The sequence below is a fragment of the Corvus brachyrhynchos genome, unplaced genomic scaffold (genome assembly GCF_000691975.1).
Source record: "Corvus brachyrhynchos isolate BGI_N302 unplaced genomic scaffold, ASM69197v1 scaffold164, whole genome shotgun sequence".
In the NCBI taxonomy this organism is placed as follows: domain Eukaryota; kingdom Metazoa; phylum Chordata; class Aves; order Passeriformes; family Corvidae; genus Corvus; species Corvus brachyrhynchos.
In genome coordinates, this window is record NW_008237426.1 from 1,024,037 (window position 1) to 1,046,274 (window position 22,238).

At 44.7% G+C, this 22,238-nt stretch overlaps 1 protein-coding gene across 1 annotated transcript in view; it reads left to right on the plus strand.

Moving 5' to 3' along the window:
• The first annotated feature begins 19,516 nt into the window (after window positions 1–19,516).
• Window positions 19,517–22,238, plus strand: part of ARIH1 (ariadne RBR E3 ubiquitin protein ligase 1) — a 28,809-nt gene continuing 26,087 nt past the window's right edge. The window contains exon 1 of the mRNA XM_008631284.2: window positions 19,517–19,593. Within this exon, the coding sequence (XP_008629506.1) occupies window positions 19,586–19,593 (8 nt within the window). The 5' untranslated portion in view covers window positions 19,517–19,585. The remainder of the gene's footprint in view (window positions 19,594–22,238) is intronic.

A 22,238-nucleotide genomic window follows, 5' to 3' on the forward strand; every position in this document is an offset into this window, starting at 1 on the left:
AGAATGTCATGGGTAAACTTGGGACCCAAAACCAGCTTAGGCCCTGGAATGCATCAGAAGAGGGTAGGAAAACACTCAGTTGCCGTGAATGGCTGTTAAATGCCAGCTTCCTGCCATCAGATTTCTGGGCTGTTCTGGGATAAGTGGCCCGACTTCGGCTGATGCTTCAGGATTTGCTCATTCCCACTCCTGTGGCTGCTGGTGAAATCTTCCAGCGCTCTGTTCTGTTTATTTCCTTGTGTTTGGCGCCCAACCAGGATTGCTGCTGCTGCTTTTCTGGTTCAGTAAACCTTTTCTGGAGTCACATTGGCTCGGGATGCTGCTGCGGATCCTCGGTTGCTGAGCTGTGATTCACTTGTTCCAGTCAAGTACTGGATGGCTTCGGTCCCTGTGTCTCTGCCATGGGCTCTTGGTAGCAAGTAGTGATGGTTGTGGTTACATTTTTGGGTGCTTTGAACTTACTTGTCCAAGGGAGGATGTAATGTACAGCCTGAAAACTTCAGCTGTAGGTCTTGTGCTCTCTAATGAGTGATTTTTTTAATAATCATGTGCAAGGTATAAATGGGATTTTGTTTTGTAGCTGTAGCGTAAGGAAAATGGAACAGGGAGCCACAGAGTATTTGCAAGGAGGTATCTGAGCCATGGCAGGTGTAACTCTATATTAAAACACTCAATTCAAGCAGTTATTAGCTGACAGGGCTACAGTTGAAGTGACTAAATTATTCTCCCATCCATTTGGTCATTTCCAAATACAAGCTGTGTAAGAAAAAACATGAACTTTTCTGGGCAGGGATTTATCTGATGGAGACTTTGCAGAAGTAGGAGCTAACCTGTGACTAAGTTGCTGCTCATAGAGACTGTGGTTCACCCGGTTGTGTGGAATGGGCTTTTGGAGACATCTGCTCAGTGCCAAACTCTGCTATCACTTGGCCTCCCTAAGACCACTGAACCTACAGTGAACCAGGCAGGTTTCAGAATGTCTCAAATATTCTGAATATTTTACACTTGCTCTTTCTTGTCTGAGCATAAGCAGGATTTCAGGTGTTTAATGGTGGTTTTTGCGCTGTATTTGGCACTTATGCTCATAATCTGATTTGTCTGTGTGTCGCATGACAAGAATTCCCCTTGCTCTGTGAATGCAAAAATAGGGGTATGAATAACCCCTTAACCTTGTGCTGTTGGTTGGCTGAGATTTGTAAACCTCAGAGTATTCCTCCTGTCCTCTCCCTGTGATTAGGCGGAGCAGAGAGCAGTTTGCCATGGTATTTGGAATTTTAGTTGTCTAAGTAAACAGGCGGATTTCTGGTGGTTTTCCACCCGCTGGCAGAATAAGTTAGCAAAGGACTGTAAAAACCTAGACACAGAGGTGCTGTGGAACAAAAGGCTTCCTCCTCCCAAAGGCATATTCCCACAGTTGAATGTCTTCCCCATACTCTTCCTCTCTGGACTTTTGTCCAAATAAGCCACTGCCACTTCTTTTTTAATATCAGATTGCTATTTCCATTTTTGCTCTAGATTTTTTCTGAAAATAAACTTGAAAAATGTTTAGAATGGCATATTTATTTCTGCTCTGAGTAGAGCACATGATGTGTCTCTGTAGCCTGGCTTGGCCCAGTGTTCTCCTTGCCTTGTTGCAACCTTGTGCAATTCCAGTACTTCCAGGTTGAATTAATTCCCCCTTTTTGCCTGCCTTTTTCTGGAGCGTTCCAATGACATTGTTGTGATGTCACTGACCATATTCATTCTTCCTGGACTTTGTAATGGTGAGGTGTTGAAAATACTGGGGCGAAGCTCTGAGGTGGCAGAAAAAGGAGCTGAGCCTCTTGTTTTCTTTCCCCACCCCACAGCAGGGATCAGGATCCTGGATGTGGCTGGGTTTTGTGCCTGGCCTGTTGTGCGATTGTGAGCATGTTGAGCTTCAAACCTCAGCTTTCTGTGGAAGGACGTGGCATTACTGGATCCAGCAAAACTTAGTCTAGCTCAAAAATATCTTTTCTTTTGATTAAAGGCTTTACATTAGATTTTTTAGAGCAGACCAGGTCAGGTGTAACATCAGAGCATTTGCAGCAAGTACAGGTTTCTTATTTACGTGATGGAGCTGGGTTCCTTCTTTGGAAGCAAGGTTAGGTCCTTGCTGGTAGAAGCTTTGCCATTAAAAGAAGCCCAAACCCCAGGCCACTCCAAAGTTAAAAACCCATGTTTGTTGAGGAATGGCTTTTCCCGGAGGCCCCTGGAGTTCCACAGCCCTGCTTAAGTAGAGCTCTGTCACGGCAAGTGCAAACCCATTGTTACGGGAGGGGTCTTGTTAAACAGTAGCTTCACTTGCTTGGACAAAACATCCCGATTTCCAGGTGGAACTTAGGAAATCTTCCCAGTACTGGTGTAATTCAGCGTACTGTGGGCAGTACATTCCAAAGGTATTGTCCAGAGCAGGGATGACTTGCCAGTGAGCAACAGGAATTGCTGCTTGTTGCTCAGGGTCGTGCTTAAAACTGTGCTTAATGTTAGAGATGACATCTTGGAAATTCAAAGTGCTTGGATCTGCCTGACAAGCATTAGGTGGGAGTCTGTGGGTGGAAGCACTCGAGGCTGGTGCTGCTTCCATCCGGGTCCGCTCGCAGCGAGAGGTGCATTTGCAAACCTCCTCGTGTGGTTACTTGATAACAAAATTCATATTGGGCCTAAATGTTATGATGCTGGGAGGAAATGCTTTGTTAAAACCCCATGTTTCTGTCACGTGGTGTTTATAAGGTGTTTCATTATAGCAAGAATGCATTTAATATTTCCAAGGAATGGAATAAACTTCATTGTGACAAAGCATTCCTGGAATCTTGTATAAGCAATCACTCCAAAACTTTTGGAAATGACATGGTGTCTGTTCCTGACATGTCAAGACATGTAATTCTGAGTATAATAGAATTTTTAAAATGTTACTTTAAATTTCAGCATTACCAGGTAGAAAAGTCTTGTTAAGTCTCCAGAGGAATTTCAACTTCATACTTAAATATGACCCATTTGCTTTGTGCTTTATGTTTCTGTTAGGCCAAATGCAAATCTCATGGTTGGCCATGTGTGAAAACATTTGATACTGGTTGCTTTTGTCTCAACGTAATTTTCCCAAAATCACAGCAAGGCAGCCTTTTTCTCAGGGGCCTTGGGGTGCACATGGGGACAGGCGTGTACTGGGATGTTTTCAAAGTGAAACTGAAAACACTCATTGTTTTTTAGCTACTTTAAAACGTTTCTTTCCGGAAAGCTGAAACTAAATAGTAAATACAGTTGTTGCTGTTCCCTGTGGGTTTTTTTTCAGTGAATGCCTGCTATGCAAAGTAGAAGGGTTGTTTCTGCTATAAATTGGAAGCTGTGCCACCGAGAAGTCAGAGTTGAGACTGCAGTTGATGCGAAACAAGAGCTATTTCTGAGTGTTGAAGCATCACTGAAAATGAAAACACAGGTTCCCCTTTTATACTTGTCCCAAGCTCTGACCCCTTAGTTTTAACCTTGCATGAGTTCAAGTCCCTAACAGCAAATAAACCCCAAAGCTCCAATGCCCTTTGGAAATGTAGGGCAGTCCTGTTAAATAGTTTTCAGTTTTCTATTTTGAAACTAATTTCTCTTCCCCTTTACTCCATGAATGAGACAAACAAGAATGTGGTTCTGCTGTTAGTGTCAAGTGTGATAGTTGAAGGAAGTGATGGTTGAAATCTCCACACTGTGTTTGTTTTAACAGCGAGTCAAGGGTTTCATCCAGAATTTCTTTGTAGGAGCCTTTTTTTTTTCCTGGAGAAGGTAGCAACTCATTCCTCCATTTAGGGAAACTGGTTAACTGGGAAAAGTGTCTGGAGTTTGTCAGTAGCTGTGAAGGCTGGAAGTCCTCTCCACATAGCTCAGTCCTGAACTCACCTGTTCAGGGTCCTCCAGATTTCTGGTACTTCTGGAATTATTGGGATCTGAGTATTGTAAGTGATGTTTTCTCTTCGTGGCTGGCTACACTGGATCCCTGACAGCCACAAAGGATGTTTGGAGGCTTTTGGGTGCATACAAGCACATAATGCTGCTGAATTTCATCAAGTCTTTTAGTAGCTGCAGCAACTGCAAGGAAATTGCAGCCTCGTTTGTTGTAAAACACCTTGGGAGGGTTCGTAGTTGCTCAGTAATGCCAAATGGTGGATTTGAGCACAGCCCGGAATACAGATGCCTGAGGTTTGGGAGAGGGCTGCTGGCTTTGTGTGGGACGTTGGTGCAGGAGTCTCTGAGGGGACGAGGCAGTCAGCTGGGAGAAAAATCATTAGTAATTTGATAATGGAAATGGTGATAATATTTAAGTATCTTCACCATTCCAGGTGTTTGGAGTGTTGGAAATCCTGAACTTGGCCTATATAGAATTCCTTACCTCTCCCTTGGCTTTTGATCTTGACCTGTGATGGAAACACTGTTTAAATAAATGCTTTGAAAACTACCCCCCAAGGCTTCCCTCAGTAGTTGCTTCAGGTGTAACCGAGTTTATACTTCACAAGTCTGTGCCTTTCCTGAGTTTGGAATGCCTGTGTAAGTGCAGAGGCTCTTGCAGGAGCGATCCCTTGTTTACATGGTGTAGCAATGCCAGGTCATTACTTCTGGTACTCAGAGCAGCTCACTCTGGTGAGGGTTTGAGCCACTCTACATATACAGCACTCAAACAGAACTGTCGGCATTGAGTCTTTTCCTTGTTTTTAGAGACAGAGAACTTTTTCACATGCTGGGAATTGTTTCAGATCCAAAACCTGACGTAGATAGCTTTCAACAGCATCAAAGTCTCTTGGAAGAAGTGAGTAAGCCCTTGTGAAACCGTCTTGGACGGTTGTGGTGCATTTTGGCATTGCCAGCTGTCTTGCCTTGAGTTTTGGGCAACTTTTGGGAGCTGGTGGAGCACAAAGCTGGTAGGCATTGCCACTGCCTAGTAAAAAGGGAGAAACAAAGAAGTGACTTTGTAGGGACACGTGTCTCCCCCTCGGTGTCCTCCCTCTGGAGAAGCATGGAGCGCAGACATCTGGAGAGGAGCGCACAGCTTCTCCATGGCCGTGTTACGGCGCCTGTCCTCGTTGCCAGGCTCCAGCACGTCTGTGCGATGGCAAAAGGTTGTGGTCCTCTGTGGATGTGTTTGGGAGAGGAGCCAAATACAGCTGCTGGGGACAGGGCAGTAACTGAGAGCCCTGTGAGCAGGTGACTCTTGGCTCTAATCTGGTTGTAATTGAGTGTACAACCTACCTAAAATTGGGCTTCTTGGTCTTCTCCTGATGGTTTCCACTGGTGCCCACTTACCGATGTTGGCACATTAAGACCCTTCTTCCCAATCTTTCTAAAACATTCCTGGTTTTGTATCTTCCTGGTTAAAAACTTATATCCTAGAGCACCATGTGGCACCTCTTGTTTCCAGGGACAAGCAGTGCAAGGATCATGTCTTGGCCATCTGCTTCAAAATTAGGTCTTGTGGGAGAGTACTTGTGTCTGAAACATGAAGGTGTGAAAGGCTTCCTGGTCTGAGGGGAGGGACTCTCCATGTACTGTGTCACCACAAATAGGCCTTTTTATGTGCATTTTAATTCACAACAGATGAAGCTTTCATTGCTTTGTGATTTAAGAAATTTGGGAGCTGGAGGGAGATAATCCTAATGTTTGAAACTAAAAGGTTGGATATTTGCTTATTTCCTTTGCAGCCCTTCAGAAAAATTGTCTGTGATTGTTACAGTAATTTCACCAGATGAGGGATGCAGACTCTAAACTCTGTTTCCCAGCAGATAATCAGGATAGAGTAGGAGTTCTGCTCTAAAGGATTCTACATGGACACAGTTAAAGTCCTCTCAAAGTGGAGAACACACAGTAAAAACTTAGTAGAACCAGGAGAATCTGTATAATTGCACCTGAAAGTAGTCAAATGGCAAAATAACTGACTTCTTTGGGTGTTAGTTCAAAGATTTTAAACTAATATTTGCTGTTCCTGTTAAGGAGAAAGCCTGAAGAGACTTTGTTCCAAGGTAAAGAAATGAAAATTTGAAGTGGTTCTGAAGGTTCCCACTTCCTGTCTGGTGTCCATGGCTGGGTCAGCCTCTGAAGGAGCATGTTGGGTGCTGCCCTGCAAAGGATGTTTCTTTGCTGTTTTCTTCAGCAAAACTCTTCCCGAGCCACAGATGAAGGAGCTGGTATTTGACCAACAAACACCCTTATGTAAAAATCCCAGCAGGACATGGCTGTTTTTACTGTCCTGTGCTGCTTTGATGTGTGTGGGGACCTGGTGCTGTAGTGACAGTGCAGTGCTTTGCTCTGGGTCACTTCTTTGGGGTTTGCCTTTGGTTTTCTTAGTTGGGATGGGCTTGGTTGGCTTGAAACACCAACACACTCGAACCATTGTGATGTTTGAGTGCCTGACACTCATCCCCAGTAGTGCTTTTTGGGATATACAGGCGTGCACCCACAACAGAGCCGTGGTTGTGTGGATATTGCACTTGGGCAGTTCCCATTCCCTGACTGCCTGGATACAGCTGTTTGCAGGGCCATAGAATGTAGGGAATCAGGAAACTCTCCAGTTAAAAGTGTCTCCTCTGCTCTTTTTGCTCAGCCCTCTGACCCCATGAGCAGCTACTTTGCTCCAGTTGCCAGAAGTGGTGGTGTTTGACTTGTTAGCTCTGTCAGCCAAACAAATGGATGTGCATCCACACCTCAACATTTCTGTGGCCTGTTTTGTGTGCACATCTAGTTAGAGGTGCATATTTAACTTTGGAAAGAGCTCTGGGGAGTTTTTCAAAATTTTGATCCCCTCTGCAGCTGGTAACTGTGGGCTTGGTGTGTTCTTGTGCAACAAACCTGAATGCAATCAGCATTCCTTTGTCTGGCAGGTAGAAATGTGGAGAGGGATTAGAGGAAACCAGGAGGACTCACATGAATAAACAGTCTCCCTTGCAATGAGCTTTCCTGTGTGGTAAGAAAAACTTAAAACTAAGTTAACTCCTAGTAATCTTCATCCTAGTCATCTAGGATCTGAGAAATAGGGAGTGAAAGGAATGGTGTGTAAAGAGTGTGGGAGAGCCATGTCTTGAGTTTGGATTCCAGAGCAGGAGCTTGGAAGTGAAAGAGCTTTATTGACCAATGTGTATTAAAACTGGGCTGAACAGCAGCTTTTTAATAAAAAAGGAGGAAGAGCAACATTCTGACTCTTAGTTAGCAGCATAATTTTTCTTCTTGGAGCAGCAGTGTAAAGTGGAAGGTCCTTGGAGTAAAATCTCACCTAGTATGCATAGAGGAAAATAACTATAACACAAAATAAAAATTCAATAAAAAATTAACAATTTCTGCGCCCTATGAAGATCTGATGACATAATGTGTCAGATGTCTTTGTTTTTATAGTTTGTAATACTTCTGCAATGACTGAAAGGCCATCTGAGCAAATTGAGGTGATACTCTCTGATTTATACACATTTTGGATATGCGTTAGCTTGTTCTGTAATAACCAGTCTCTTTATTTTATGTGGTAATATGACATGCTTGAATTATCCTTATTTGTATTGTTAATAGAGCTGAAATTGATGCTTGAAAATGTGCACAAAACTATTTCTGGCTGGGGTGACAGCTTCTAGGAGGGGAACAGTGCAAGGACTTGGAGTTCTCTTTAGGGGTGATGGATAGTGAAACTCTCTGGAGGGAGGGTGTTTGGGATCTCTGTCACTCTGGTGTGCTGTGATGTAATTCCCTGCTGTCCCTTGCCAGGGTGTCTCTGCAGGCAGCACTGGGATTTGGAGGAGGCTGGGTGCCAGCCTATTCAGTGCACTCAGTTATTCACCAGTCATTAGTGTAATTATTCCTCTTGTTGCCCTGCACAGCAGTTGCAAAGGCAGGGCTGATTAGGTGGGTTTTTCCTCTTGCAGAAGCCCAGTGTCTTGATGATGGTAATATTTTAATGGAAGAGGAACAAGGGATATCCTTGTCAGCTAGTGCACAGTCCATCAAATACAAAATTGCACATCCAGGTTTGTTTCCCATTCTCTACCAATATGGAATAGAGATGGGGAATCTGCACTTACTTCCTAGTTTGACTCAACAGATGTAGAAACACTTCTGATTAAATGAGTGCAAGTCTGTGTAGAGGCAAGTCTTCAAAGCCCTTAAATGAGAAAATGGTGAAAACACTGGAGGTTTCCTGTTCTCCCCCACTGCTGTAGGACTTGTGTTCTGCTATTTCTGTATCAGATCCCACCAGACTATTTTCTCTTAACTCGAGGGAGCTCAGGTAGCTGGTTAAAAATACCTGCAGCAATTAGAGACTGCAGTTAGACTTTGAGGTATATCTTGTTGGGAACAAGAGCGAACAAGCGATTGCTAAACTCCTTATGCCTCCAGAATATCCTTTATTCAAAGGTGGCTTCTGCAGAGCCCTCAGAGGAAAAAGTTTTGGGGTGTAAACAGGCAAAATTGCTTCTTGTAGCGGAAATCCCGGCTTATAAAATAACGTGTTGCCAGGGCTGTGTTTTGTTGGCTGTAAAACTAAGTAAGAATAAATGAGCAGAGTGTGGTAAATAAACTGCAAAGTCATCATTAAAAAATGATCTGAGCTAGAGGAGGCTTGTTGGGAAAAGGATGCTGGCAGGTTTTCCAAGTGCAGATGCAGGTTGTGCCAGCAGAACAAAGTGCTTTTGCAGGTAAAGCTGCTTTTTGCAGGGAAGCGGTACAAGCCACAACCACATCTGCGCTGGGGCTGCTGCCAGCGTCAAGATGTTGCCAAAGATTACATCCCCAAGCCACTGCTGCATTGGCAGTGGTTTCCTGGGCCTAAAGAGTTTCTTAAGATGGCTAAATTATTATTTTTTTCCTTGACTGAGAGTTGTAGACTAAGGCATAGGCATCACCAGAATGGATTTCCTGCCTGTTTGTCAGGGTGACATTGGGTGTTTAAAACATATTTTGCCTGTGATGGGGAGATGAAATCACCCTAAGGAATGTGTTTTTTTTCTTTCCTAAAATACTGTGGAGTGTGGTGATGCTTCACTGCGATGGGAAAACTTCCTCTTTGCCCAAGTGAAGAGGGAATGGATCATGAAGTGTTCCTTTGAAGAAGGGACAAAATCAGAAGCAATGAGGGACAGAGAATTGAAGAAAAGTACCAAGTGCTCACCTCACTGGGGCCTGGAGGAGACAGAGAAGATAGAAGAGTGTTAAGGATTTTTTTTTTCTCCAAAAATGCTCATGTAAATCGCCCCTGGCTAAAAATTCTTGTGCCAAGCCCATGTCTCTCATGAGTCACGCTGTCGCTGAAGGGGTTAACACTTTCATGCCACCAGTGACTATGTATCCAAATGTTTTTGAAGTAACCTGGCCGTTGCCATGAGAGAAGTTATTCATCGGGATGGCTTTTGTTTACTTACCCTGGTAGATCTTTAACTTGCAGGGGTTTGTGGGTGCCACCTCATTGTGCTCATGGAAGCAGTTATCATCCCTTGCCATTTTCTTCTTCCTGTCTGTATATTTGTTGGAAAATGTTAATTATAATGTTCTGAACTGGAAGTCAAGATTCAGGACAGGCTGCACAGGCATGTTACCGTGAGATTTTTGTGTAGTGAGTTATTTCCCCCAAGTACCTGTGAGTCTGAGGGCTCTAATTTCTGGGGATAAAGCTCTGTTCACGGTCAGGTTATCTTGAGATTTTTAGGAATCAACAGTGCTTATCTTGAGGTGATACAGAGTTTGGCTGGATTATATCTTCTGTATTAAACAGCTCGTGTCTCTGTGCCCAAGCACCCTGTGATAGGTGTTCTCCAGCAGTGCCCAGTAACAAAAGCAGGTGGGAGGCAGATCACCCGAAACCTGAGACTTAACCAGCAGTGTTTGAGAGACACCTTCATGCCGAACATACCTGGGGGCTGATCCTCTGCTTGCACACTGTCTAAGGAGGGGACACCCTTAAATCATCATCTGGAAGGACAGTTGGAGAGCCCTGTGCTGAGAATTTACAGAAGTTAAGCCAGAAAATCAGTTAGTTGTTTTCAAGGCACGTGTTTGAGCCTACAGACAGACCTGCTGTGGAAACAGTCTGTGGAAAAAAAATGCACAAATTAAGAATTTACCTTTCCCAGTATAACTGTGATGCTGAGTATTAGAAAAATACATTCATCCTCCCAGAGTTTGTCTGATTTCTTCTAAACATTTCAAGTATGCCATGGCACCATTATTTCTTCAAGTTGCTTCTGATACTTCTTCCACTGATCTGCTCATAGCAGCCTCCTAACACTGCCCTGGACTGGATGGTGCCTTTGAATGTGCTTAAAGCAGCAAAAGCAAAGTTCTGTTGTCCTAAAGGTGTGCAAAATCCATGAGGTGCTAGATAATGTTAAGTGGGAAATGATTCACTGGCCAGAGCTGAGGTGCCTGTTCCTTACGCTGCATGAGCTGCTGGAAGCAGGAGCCAGCAGAGCCAGCAGTTTTCCTCCCTGGTGTGGAGGAACAGAGCCAGTCTCCTACAGATTTATAAATCCCAGGATGTGGGTACAGCCCTTTGGGTGCCTCTGGCTCTGGGCCAGACCCTGGCAGTGCACAGTGCAGTGAAAGAGCCGAGTCAATGTACCAGTACATACTGGAGTGAGGGAAAAGAGCAGGGAGAGCTTTTTTGAGACTCCAGAAGACTGGTACAAAATGATTTAAAGGAAGAAAGCAGATGTACAGTTCATCATTCAGCTTTATTCCTTTAGCATCCATTGCTGCCTGCAAACAGGACAGTTTCTGGAGCTCACATCAGCAGACCTGTACTTTCCCAGAAATACACAGTTCATTCAGGAGTTGAGTCACTGACGACAGCATTCCCATGAAACCCAAATGTGGTGCTTTGGGTTGTTTCCTTTTATCAGCTTGATGGGTAGCTGACCTGACATATGCTGCTTCCAGTCTTTCCAACATTGACTAATGAAAGACCTTAAAAAAAAGTGCATTTCTGTCAGGCTCACGTGGTTACTTGGAGGACACTTGGTAGTAGTTCTTGGCAGTATTCCCACAGTTTACTATCAAAATCTGGTATTTGGTAGCCCAGGTGAATACAGCCCCCAGACACAGGGGTGAAGAGGGTGAGGGCCTGCCCTTTGCAGCTGGTGGGATAATGGAGAAAAAAAGTGGGACCTTTGGCTGTGCCTGGCATCAAAGTATGTCCCAATATACTTTACAGTCTTTGGGACAAAAAGATTTGGGGGTCTGTTGATACGGGAAGACCCAGTTTTAACATGCCTGACACGTGGCTCTTGGCAGACTGAGACAAACAGATTTCTTGGAAGCAAGTCCCTGTTGTCCAGGTCGTGCCAGCTCAGCTGTCTGGTGACACAGTGATCCTGTCTGTGTTAAAATAAACCAGTGACCCCCTTCACCCAGTCAGTTCCTGTGTTTGGTCACTCGTGTTCCCATCACTGACGGGCCGGTGGGAAATCCAGGAGCCAGTGCTTGTGTGAACTTGTGTTGCTGCTGAATAAATACTTTCTGAGCTGGTCTGGTCTTGCCCAGTTATTGCCCTATTTCAGATTAAAATCATAATCCAAGTAGCTGTCACTTCATCTCATAGGCAAAAATAGAGCTGGTGCACAGCTAAGATGTTCTGGGTGTCTAGAGTCTTCCTCGGCCTCTCTGGAATCTTGTGGAGGGGGAGAAATTTCTGACCTGTGCTCTTGGGCCAAGCCATGGTGTTTTGGTACTTTTTGCCAGTCACTTCCTTCATTCAGTATCGTTTCTTTCTGTGGCAAAATGTGCTTTTGCTTTCCTCTTGAAGCAATACAGTGTATTTTATTCAAGCCAGGCATTGTTATATCGGTCTGAGATAAGAATTGAAACTGCTGCCGTGTGTAGTCTTCCAGAGACTATGTACTACTGAAAGTATCTAAGGATGTTCTTTCTGCCTTAGGAATGCTTGTGATCTGGAGAAAACCCAACTTTTTCTGTCTGATGGTGCTGGATACATTTGTGATCCGTATATGAGATCAGTGCAGTAACTGTGTGTTGGGTCCAAACTGAAGTGTGGTGGGGTGAGAATTTCAATAGGATTGGGGTCATGTTGGATAGAAGAGGAAAAATGGAGCCTGGAGGTCTGGAAGAGCAGTGATATCAAGAGGGAAGGGGGCTCAGATATGTGTTGTGGACGCTGGTTGTGGGAGTGGTGTTCTGTTGACAAGCAGGGAAGGTGACTGTATGTCATTTGTGATGGGGACACAGAGGTACTGATTTCCTAAATATCCATTTGTATTTTGTGGACTGTCATCCTATCAGAGCAACTCTGTGGTGCTAGATGTTGACTGAAGGTTTGACTTGAGGGCGAAATTGGTGATTACTGGGGACTTGGAGTTTACCTGGATGAACCCACAGGCCCTTTACATCCATGGTAGCCAAAACTTGCAGGGTTTTTGCTCTCACCTCGTGCCCAGCCTGGCTGCAGCGCTGGGGGCTGTTTGCTTCCTCCACAGCGGGAGGGGAGATATTATGGAGCTGCTGAAATAGTAAACTGGAAGAATTATATGGAAATGATGCCATCACCTTCTCCTACTCTTTTAAGGCAAGTCTTTGCAAATCCTTGAGTGGGAGGCACTAGGTTGAATAAAGCCGTTGTGCAGCGTACTCCGGCACCCATGTGCTCCCACTCCGGTGCTCAGCACGGCAGCTGCAGTCGCTCAGCGGAGACTCCGGAAACCAGAGCTGGGGCTCATGTTGCCTACCCAGCTTTGCTGAGCTTCTGTTCATATGTTGGGATTTCTTGTGCTGGGAGACACCAGTAAGAGAGAAATCCTTTGGGTGATAACTGCTGTTGTGAGCAGTGAAACATCAGCTCAGGACCTGTGGGTCCTTCGTCTTTAAAGGATGGAGTTTATACTCCAGAACTATAGAAAAACGAAATAGAATCCAAAGTGTTCTTCAGTTTAAATGTATAAAATAAGGGTTAACATCTCTCTGTGTCCTGCCATCAAGCCCTAGCTCTCCTCCTTTCGCATAGCTGAAATGCTGGAAGAGACCTTCCCTGGTCCTTTTTAATTCATGTTGGGTTGGTGGTAGAGCTTCTGCAGTCTTCTGAGAGCAACAGGGTGAATCCGTGCCATCTTCTTTTATTTAAAGTATTACAGTGTGAATTCAGTTTTTGCAATTCCAAATCTGCTAATTCATCCTGGAATTGTTGCTTTAGTGGTTTTTTTCTGATTTTAAAAGCTCTGTTAGACAATGGCTCTTCGTTGCAGCTCCTAATCATTAACCTGAAAGCTTTCCAAAAGGCTCTGAGAAAATGTAAAGCAGCTGACTGCTTCATTTCTGCCTCTTGAACCAATTAACTGAAGTAATAGAGTTTTCGCCGAAGTTGCTTTTTATTATCTTCCCCTGCTAGAAGAATGTATGTTCATCAGAGCTGGAAACAGTCAGTAGAGTGCAGGTAAGTTACTACAAACTCAGATCATCAGATCAAGCTGCCATTTGGTGCCATCACGTTATGGTCCTAATTCAGTAACTCTGTAAAACTTATTTTTCAGAATTAGGAGATGATGTGTGAAGGGAAGTTAATGAGATGGAGAAAGATGTAGGGAACTAAGGAGATGATTGGTGTCGAAGTCAAAGGCTCTGTATGTGTTAATGGGGAGTTATGATGAGGTGGCAAATGCCAGACAGAGGACAGCAGATGACAGTAGTCACAGGGAGCAGCCTGGCTTCTTGTGGAGTTGTTCAGAAATGGCAGGAAACTGGTACATCTGCAGGTGGTTTAGAGTTCTAACTCAATCTTCAAATATGGCTTCAGAAGTATGTGAGGTGCAAAGAACATCCCCTCAGTAGGGTACAGAGAATGAGCAGTACTGATGGTGTTATTATCTCTAATGGGAAGATGAGCAGTATCAGATCCACCAGCGTGTTGTGCTGTCCCTGTGAACCCTGAGATGGCAATGGCAGAAACGTCCCGTGGTGTGATTCTCTCCCAGACCCCAGGGGATGGCAGAGGGAGAGAGCATGGATGGGTTGGCAGATTGATCCGTTTAGCTGCTGTCTTCTTCTCGCAGCAGCCCTCTCATGTTCTGGCTGTAATCAAGCCAGGGAATATTAGATTACACGGAAGTTTTCCAGCAGCTTCTTGGAGTGCTCAGTTGGTGGTGGTTAAAAACTAGCAAGTTTGAGATCATGTCCTGGAAGTAGTCAACACTTGGATCTCATCTTCTGTGCTGGCTTCCTGGGAATTTTATTAAGCTGCTAGAAATGAGGTTTTGTGCTTGTAAGATTTCCTGTAATTGTCTCCTGGAAGAATGAATGTGAATGGATCTCCACAAATGAAGGTCACTCAGTGCACTTGCAGAACAGTGCAAACCTTGCTGACAGTTGTACTGTGGTGTGTTTTAGCAGGTTAAAAGCTGAGTTAAGACACTAACTGTATCTTTATATCTGAGATTATCTGTGTGGGGCTGGGAGAGGTGCAGGTAAAGAGCAGAGGGTTCAGGTGGAGCATATACCAGGTTATTGAAGAATTTTGGGCTGGTGCCCCTTGGTTATTAGGTGATGAAGCAGCTCTTTGGTGCCTGGTGTGTGGTGTTGATCACAGTCCCTCCTGATGGGGTTGCTCCTCCTCTCCCTGCTGCCGTAAAATGTGACCTGTGGGTGATTTATCAGCGCTTCTCCCGTGGCACGGTGTGCGCGTGACGAGCCTTGGAGATGCTGGGCAGCGGGCATTTCCACTCCGTGCTGTACTCTTGCAAAGCCTGGGGGTTTGGGTGGTTAAATATTTACAGTGGTGGTGTGACGGCTGTCCCCAGGTGCCACTTCACTGGAGCAGATGTTTGTGCTGCTTGGCTTCAGACCAGCATTAGCTTGTGATGGCTCTTTGCTCCTCCACCAAGCCAAACCCTCAGTCTTGTAGGCTGATGTGAAACCATTCGTTTCCTTCTGCTGGGGAATGTAAACGCAGTCTTGTGTCCCCATGGAATACAGCAGTGGACATTGCTGAGGTTTGAACCCTGTACAGAGTTCTGAGGCTTGGGCAAAGCCAGGGTTTCTGGAGCATCTGCTTGGATTCACAAGTGCAAAGCAGTTGTGTAGAAAACCCAAGCCTCTGTTATTGGGATAGAGATGCTGCAGTTGGGATGAAAACTGTTGGAATGCAGAAGCTGCCATGGGTAGAAAACAAAACCAGCCATGGTATGGAAAGAAACAAAGAATTTATCAATATCATGTCTCCAGGAGGTGGGAAAGGATTTTGCTGGAGAACTGAGCTTAAGTTGTTCTTAAATGATTTTTATTTGCAGTAAATGCTGAAACTGAACCAGGAGCTGACTCCCAGCATGTGAGGAGAAGCTGAACTGTAAAATGTGCTTTTCTCGGTAATAACATCAGGAATTAACCATGCAGCTCGTCTTGATGGATGGAAACATGAATGGATCAAGTGCTCCCAACTGTCATTCAGCAAATTGTGCTGCTTGGAAATTCTGATTCAAGCTAATGTTCTAATAATATTTAATTTATAATTCATTTAGGCATTTAAGTGCATCCAGATTCTTCCTTCCGATTCATACTTTCTTATTTTGACAGCAGAAAGAATTCTAACTCTTATCACTGATGAAGCTTCCAGTTGAATTAAATTCTATTAAATTAAGGAGTTTTATTTGAATTAATAGTGCTTCTTTGGTGAAGTCCAGACCTTTGTAGGGCTTCGTATTGCTGTATCTCCTGCTTGCATTGGTGTGCTGGAGCCTGGCAACAGATAAGGACAGTAAATGTAAATACCTCTAGTGTAAAGCTGTGGTGGAGTGGAATTTGTTTGAAGCATATGTGGGACTTGGTTGCTTTGTTAGCACCACCACCCCCCCCCCCCAAAAAAAAAAATCCCTGCTGAAGGACTGAGGGTGTTTCACTCTGGGCAGAGCTTTATTTGGAATGTTTTGTTAGGGAATCTTTTGAAGTGCCTGGAGAATTTCAACAAAATGGCTGCTTTCCTCGGGTTTGTTCCTATCTGGATATCAACAGGCTCACTGCCCTCGGCTCCAGGCAATCCGCCTCAGCTCCGACATGTAAAATTTAATAGGAGGCTGCTGTAAGTGAGATCTGCTGTTTCAGCTTTCATCAGACCACGTTTGGAGGAGAACGCGTTGGCCGTTTCCTTGCTCGCCGTCCGTCCCTGGCTGCTTTCCGTAGGAAAATTCGTCTTTGTAAACAGAAAACAGCCTTCGTAGGAGCGCGCTCTCGCAGCCGCGGGAGTAATCCCGTCTGAGCGGCAGCGGAGCCTGTTCATAACTAATCTGCGTGGTGTCACTCGTAGGAAATAATCCTGTGTGCCAAATGAGGAGGCAGAACAGAGCCTGTAACTTCCCAGTGCTGTGCAACCCAGTATTTGGATATTCCATTAATTTTTGCAGCATGAGGGTCCAAAGCAATGGCTGAGGATTGGTAAGGGCTGGAGTAGAACTGGTGTTGAAATACCACATTATTTTGGTGGTGGTGTAATCCTGTGTGCCCAAGGTACAGGACGCAGCTCTTGCTGGGGTGGATGCTGTGGTTGACTCCTCCAGCACCACTCCGGAATAATTGTGCGGGAAGCCTGTGCATGTGAGCTATTCCCATGGAACAGCTGTTCCATGATGGTGTGCCTGGTGTGAGGTTGGAACAATCAATCCTTCATGCCAGAACTTCCAGCATTTGTATTTAACTCTGGTTTGCCCCTTAGCTGCCTCCCTCCCAGTCTCCTGTGCTCCCTTGTGCCCTGCCAGCTCAGATCGTATCCCTGTCCGGGGATGAGCTAGGGCAGGGCTGTGTTAATCCTTGCCTTCTATATCCAGGAAACAGCCAGGGGAGGTTTGAATGCTACATCTGGGATGTGGCAGGCAGCGAAAGCAGGCAGCCCAGCTATTTCTGGTGGGAGCTTGTCATGCTGCTGGCGTTTCCTTTCTTTTTTACATGTTCAGCCAACAGTGCTGGAGGAAGCTGGAGCCCAGCAAGCCAGGAGAAGATGATAGCACCCAGAGTCAACAGTATAATCCTAAATAACGTCCAGTTCTGTGCCCTGACCTTGCAGTGCTGGGATACCTGAGGGCTCTGACCTAGGGAAACTTTCGGAATACTGCAGTGCCTGTGTGTTGGGAAAATGGAGAAGCCACAGATGAAACCCTCTTGTCCTTTCCAGCCACATGTCCTTTGGGGAGTGGTATTTGCTGGATCAGCCTTGTTCTACTTAATAATCACTGCAGACCGTTCGAGTTTCTTATCCATGTACTGTAACTTCTCCTTCAGTGCAGGGGAAACCTTCTGGCTTTTTAAAAAGTCAGCCAGAGACCACTACCTCCACTGCCTCTTAGCCTATTAAGTGATTAATAGGTATTCCCAGAAGCCTTGATAAGTGGCCAAGTGGGCTGCTGTGGCAGAAGGCAGGACAAGACTTCAGGCTGATTTTAATTAAAGCTCTCTCAATGCCTTTGCTTGAGAAATGAAGAAAACTGTGTTTTTCTGTACATCTGGCAGATCTCTGGCTGAGTGAAGACTCCTTGTGTTGAAGAGCTGTGTGCTTTGCTGTCTGAAACTCATAACTGGAGAAGTACAGGGGCTGGTATCATAACCAAGATAATCTAGAGATAAGATGGGTTTATTTACTAAGGTACATTTTCATCTTTGATTAAATTGCTCTAGGAATTGTCTAAGTGAGCTTTTAAGAACTCCTTTAGGTACTGCTACATAGTACAGATAGAGTTACAGAAAAGGATGTTGTGGAGACCCAAATACAAAATAACCTGGAAAGATCAGAAACTAGACTCTGAAAGAGGCTGCTGGAGGAGCCTTTTGGTGAAGGAGACCCTTAAATTCCCATAGAGCTTCTTGTTGGCAGGACTGACTTGAAAGAGTTGAGCTGTTGGCTCCCCTCTGCAGGGCTGGATGAGGGAGGGGTGCTGTCAGAGGGCTGGTGACATGTGGTTGTCAGCCAGGCACTTTGTGTTGCTGCAGGGAAGAGCTTGGATCCCTGTCACTGGGAGACTGGTTGAGGTATGGACCAGAACCACACTGTCACCTTGCAGTGTTAGGCAATACCCATTTCTGGTATCTTCTGCCCCATACTGCTGTCCAGATCTGCTGTCCCAGCTGTTTATGGGGCTCCACAGGGACTGGATCAGGGATCTGGTCTAACCTTTCTAAAGCTGCTTTTGTTCACATGGTCTTTGTAAGCTGGAAAAAAAGATATTAGTTTGGCCTTAAACAATCTGTGCTGGCATTAATAAGAGTCAGAATACGCTGGAGAAGGAGTGGAGTGTCACTTTTTATAGCATAAACCACAAGACTGGTTCTTTGTGCTTAGTACACTGTCACCCGAGGGCTTTATTTCAGTGACTGTTTTGTTGGTGTTGGTGGTGAAAGAGGCTGTCCTGCTTTCCCCTTGTGCTAATGCAGCTGTTTGTGTGGTCAGGCAATCAAATAGATTGGAGAACTGATTCAGTGAAAAAAACAACCGAAAGGAAAAGAGAAGATCAGTTTCTGAGGCAGTATTTGCAGCATAAAATGGCTGTAGTGGTACGGACTGGTGAGGGCAGGACATGCAGGGATGGGGTGGGATCGCTGCTGTGGGTGACAGCATTGGCTTTTGGCAGCATCAAGTTGTGGCTGTAGCTCCAGGGCTCAGGAAATCACATTGCTGGTTTATGTCCTACTTTTCAACAGCTTCAGAGCGTCCATTGAACATTGGCCCTGAGGCAAACTTCCATTTTGGTGTCAAATGGCAAAGTACACACAGCGCTCTCGGGGCGCTGCTCTTGTCTCCTTTGCATGTAAATGATCCTAAAGCTGAGCCCAGAGAGTGGATTTGGGGAGCTAAAATGTGCTTCTGGGGTGTAACAGAAGCCATATGGGCTGGTGTGTTTCTCATATAATCAAACTCTTGGCTGATGATACAGATTTAACTGGAAGAAAAACGTGTACACGAGTGAAGATCAGCTCCTATGTTACATCTTCTTATTGACCTTTCCAGGCTGTATTTCTTTACTTAGCTGTATGGCTCCATGAGTGTTTTCTGGATGCCATGGTGCTTCAGGAACATCTGGGGTCTCCCAAGGACTCTGTCGTCTTACACTGGCAGCCAGCTGTATTCTGGGAGAGTTTTCAGCCCAAGTGTTTTGATGGTCAGGACTGGAATATTCTTGCTCTGCAGGTGGTGTGGAGGTTGTGGCAAAAATGGGTATGATGGGTGGAAATCAGCCCTTCCTGCATTTTACAGACATCCTGGAATTACATTGTGTGGGCATGCTGGATATGGAGATGTTGGCACTGTGGTAGCTGTAATTAGTCTGGTCCTTAAATCTTCAACCAAATCCTCGTTTTATATAGATGCTTGGATTTAGAGAGTGGGGTTTTTTTTTCCTTTTAAATTTGTCTGTCAAGTCCAACTATTTCCCAGTCCATGCCGGTAAACATGTATGGTCTGAACAGATGATGTTACCAGAAACCCTGATTTTCCCTTTGCCTATTCAAAGCTCTGCTTGGTGTTCTCACTCTGGCTTAGTTACTCAATTATTGATTGTTTTTTCTCTTCTTTCTCCAGAATCCAGCGACTATCACTCGAATACTGCTTAGCCATTTCAACTGGGATAAGGAGAAGCTGATGGAGAGGTAAGCAGCCACCTTGGCATGCAACCACCTTGTGCCTGAGAGCTGGAAAAAAATGTTTGTTCCTGGATTAATTGAGGATGGATGAATGCACAGTGTGTGGCAGAAGAATCTTTTGTGTAAGCTCTAAATGTTCCCCCTTTCCTAGCTAAGGGTGACTCATGGCTCCTTGTTTTAATATTATTGATGCCTGTTAGAAGCTGTGGAAGTTAAGTTGCCCATTGGAAAGAGGGATTTCCAGTTTGAACACGTACAGGCACAGCATTTGGACAGGCTTTGGAAAAAAGCAAGCAGGAACAGGTTCTTGTTATCTAGCAACTGTTTTGGATTTGGGTTTAGCTGCTCTTGCCTGTCATGCTGGCATGTGTATTCCTGACATGTTTATTCGCTGGTCTGGCAAAGGCTAAATTGTTCCTGACTGATAATGGTCCTGCCTTGTCTTCATGCCCGCAGCTCCAGGTTTCCTTCAGTGTGTGTAAATAATGGCTTGAATTTTGCCTCTCCCTCCCCCTCAGAGCAGAGTGTTTTATGGTTATTTCCCATCTTTGATTCCCAGCTCTTGGAATGTTGCTTGGTAAAGGTACTTTTCAGTTTGTTGTTGTACAGTGGAGGCCAAAAGCAGCTGCATTTGGTTCATTCCAATGCCAGTGTTGGTGTTGAAGAGAGTTGAGGGAGCTGGAGAATTTAATTTGCTTTAGAAACTGAGGAGAATTAATCTTGACCAAAAAGAGCAGTAAAGGCTGTACAGGGACTTGCTGTTTGTTGTGGTCTCTACTGGTCTTAAAGGTGTGAAGTGACCAATGGGTGGGTGTGGAGGGCCTGGTGGGATCATGAGTTTGACTTTCTCTTAATTACCATTTCCTTTGCCGGATGATCAGGGAAAGATGGGAAGGTGGGATGTTCTTGGTAAACCAGGAGCAGTTGTTGGTGCTCCTGTGAATTGATAAATGTCCCTTCACTGAGCCTGGGGGGTGAGCCCCTGTAGATCCAAGATTTTCACACTGCTAGTAATTATTTTGGAGTACAAATATTTCTGCTATCCTTGGTTACTGGATTTAAGACATCTTTAGCCCCCTTTTTGTAATATTTTTGGTTAGTGATGGTGCTCAGGTATCTCTTATGTTTTGTTTAACCTAGATTTTTTTTCTGAAGTGATTGTATTTTTTTACAGCTTTAGTCCTTATTTTCCTGAGATTGACCTCTTTTAGTTAATGTTGGAAGTGTGAAAGCTTGGTGTTACAAATATAGCCACTATTTAACTCTGACTACAGCTGTTAAGCATTCTGATTTAATTCCTGCTCTGCAACATGTCTGTTCACTTGGTATTTGAGTTTCTTGGGCTGGTTCTCTTGGTCAGGGTAAAGTTCACTCTCCTTGGCTGCCTCTGTCTCCCTGTGAGATACCTCTACACAAGTGTGCTGAAAACCCACCCCTTTGTAGAGTAGGTTTTGTCCCTTGTTGTCAAAAACTTTTTTTAGGGCTGCCATCAATTTAAAAATAAAAATTGGGCTGTGGTTTTGTTTTTGTTTTTGTTTTTTTTTTTCCCAAGGGAGGTGCCAGCCAGGTCAATGTGAGGTATTATTGTTAAGGCTTTTGCAGTTTAAGTACATGTTATATTTACAAATCCACAGGTAAACATGTTCATTAAAATACTTAACTCAGCAGGATTACCCCTGTGAGTAATAGAATATGTAACTTGCTTAGGCAGGTCTGTTGCACACTGGTCCCAGTTTTGGTGCTTATCGATGTCCTGGTATATTAGAAAAACACCAGAACATCGTCTCTCAAGTGCCTGGTGCTGCCTTCTGTCACTTCTGCACCAAATAACTTCCATGAAATCCTTTGGAGTGCTCAGCTGTGTTGAAGCTGGGAAGGAGGCTGAGAGCAGGCTCTTTGTGTTCAAGAGGGTTTGGTCATTGCTGTGGTGATAGGTGAGGATTAAGGGGGAAAAACCCCAAAATATACATTTTGCTTGGAAGTTCTGTTGCTTCATGGTGTATGTTTGCAGTTCCTAATCAGTGCCTGTTTTCCCTTAGCTCATGGTGAGTCAGCACGACCTCCCAGCAGCCTTATCAGACCTGGCCTGGAGGAAAGCACTTTAACCAAGGGGCTTCTCTTTTTTTGATAAGTGGGGAGGTCTGAGCTTGTGACATGAAAACTTCTCTGTTTTCCCACTTTTTTTAGCCTTGCTATGCCTTTTGTTAATGAGCAGCTTGTTATTGTCTGTGCCAGCTTTGTCATGGAGTAATTGCACAGTGGCGTTGAGAGGGCAGATGTGCTGCGGGTATTTATTCCTCTTACAGTAAAGTAATAACAGCCACAATTGAAAAACTGCCCTCTCCCACTGGTGAAACACTTAATTGTTTGTGTGCAAAAGCAAAATTGGGGGTTTGGGGTGGATTTGTTTGTAGGATGGAAGTGGGGAGTGGAGGAAATGCTAGTTCAGCCTCTGAATATGCTGCATGTGTTTAGGAGAATAAAGATGTCAGGTGTTATTTTCCTGTGTCTTGTAAGCTTGATTCAAAGGGACAGGAGAGCAGCAGGTGCAGAATGACCACATCACCTCAGAAACAAGTGAAGAAAGTGCTTTAGCTTGAACTTAATCTTGATAATCTTGCAATTGTACTATGGCTGATGGTGTCCTCTCC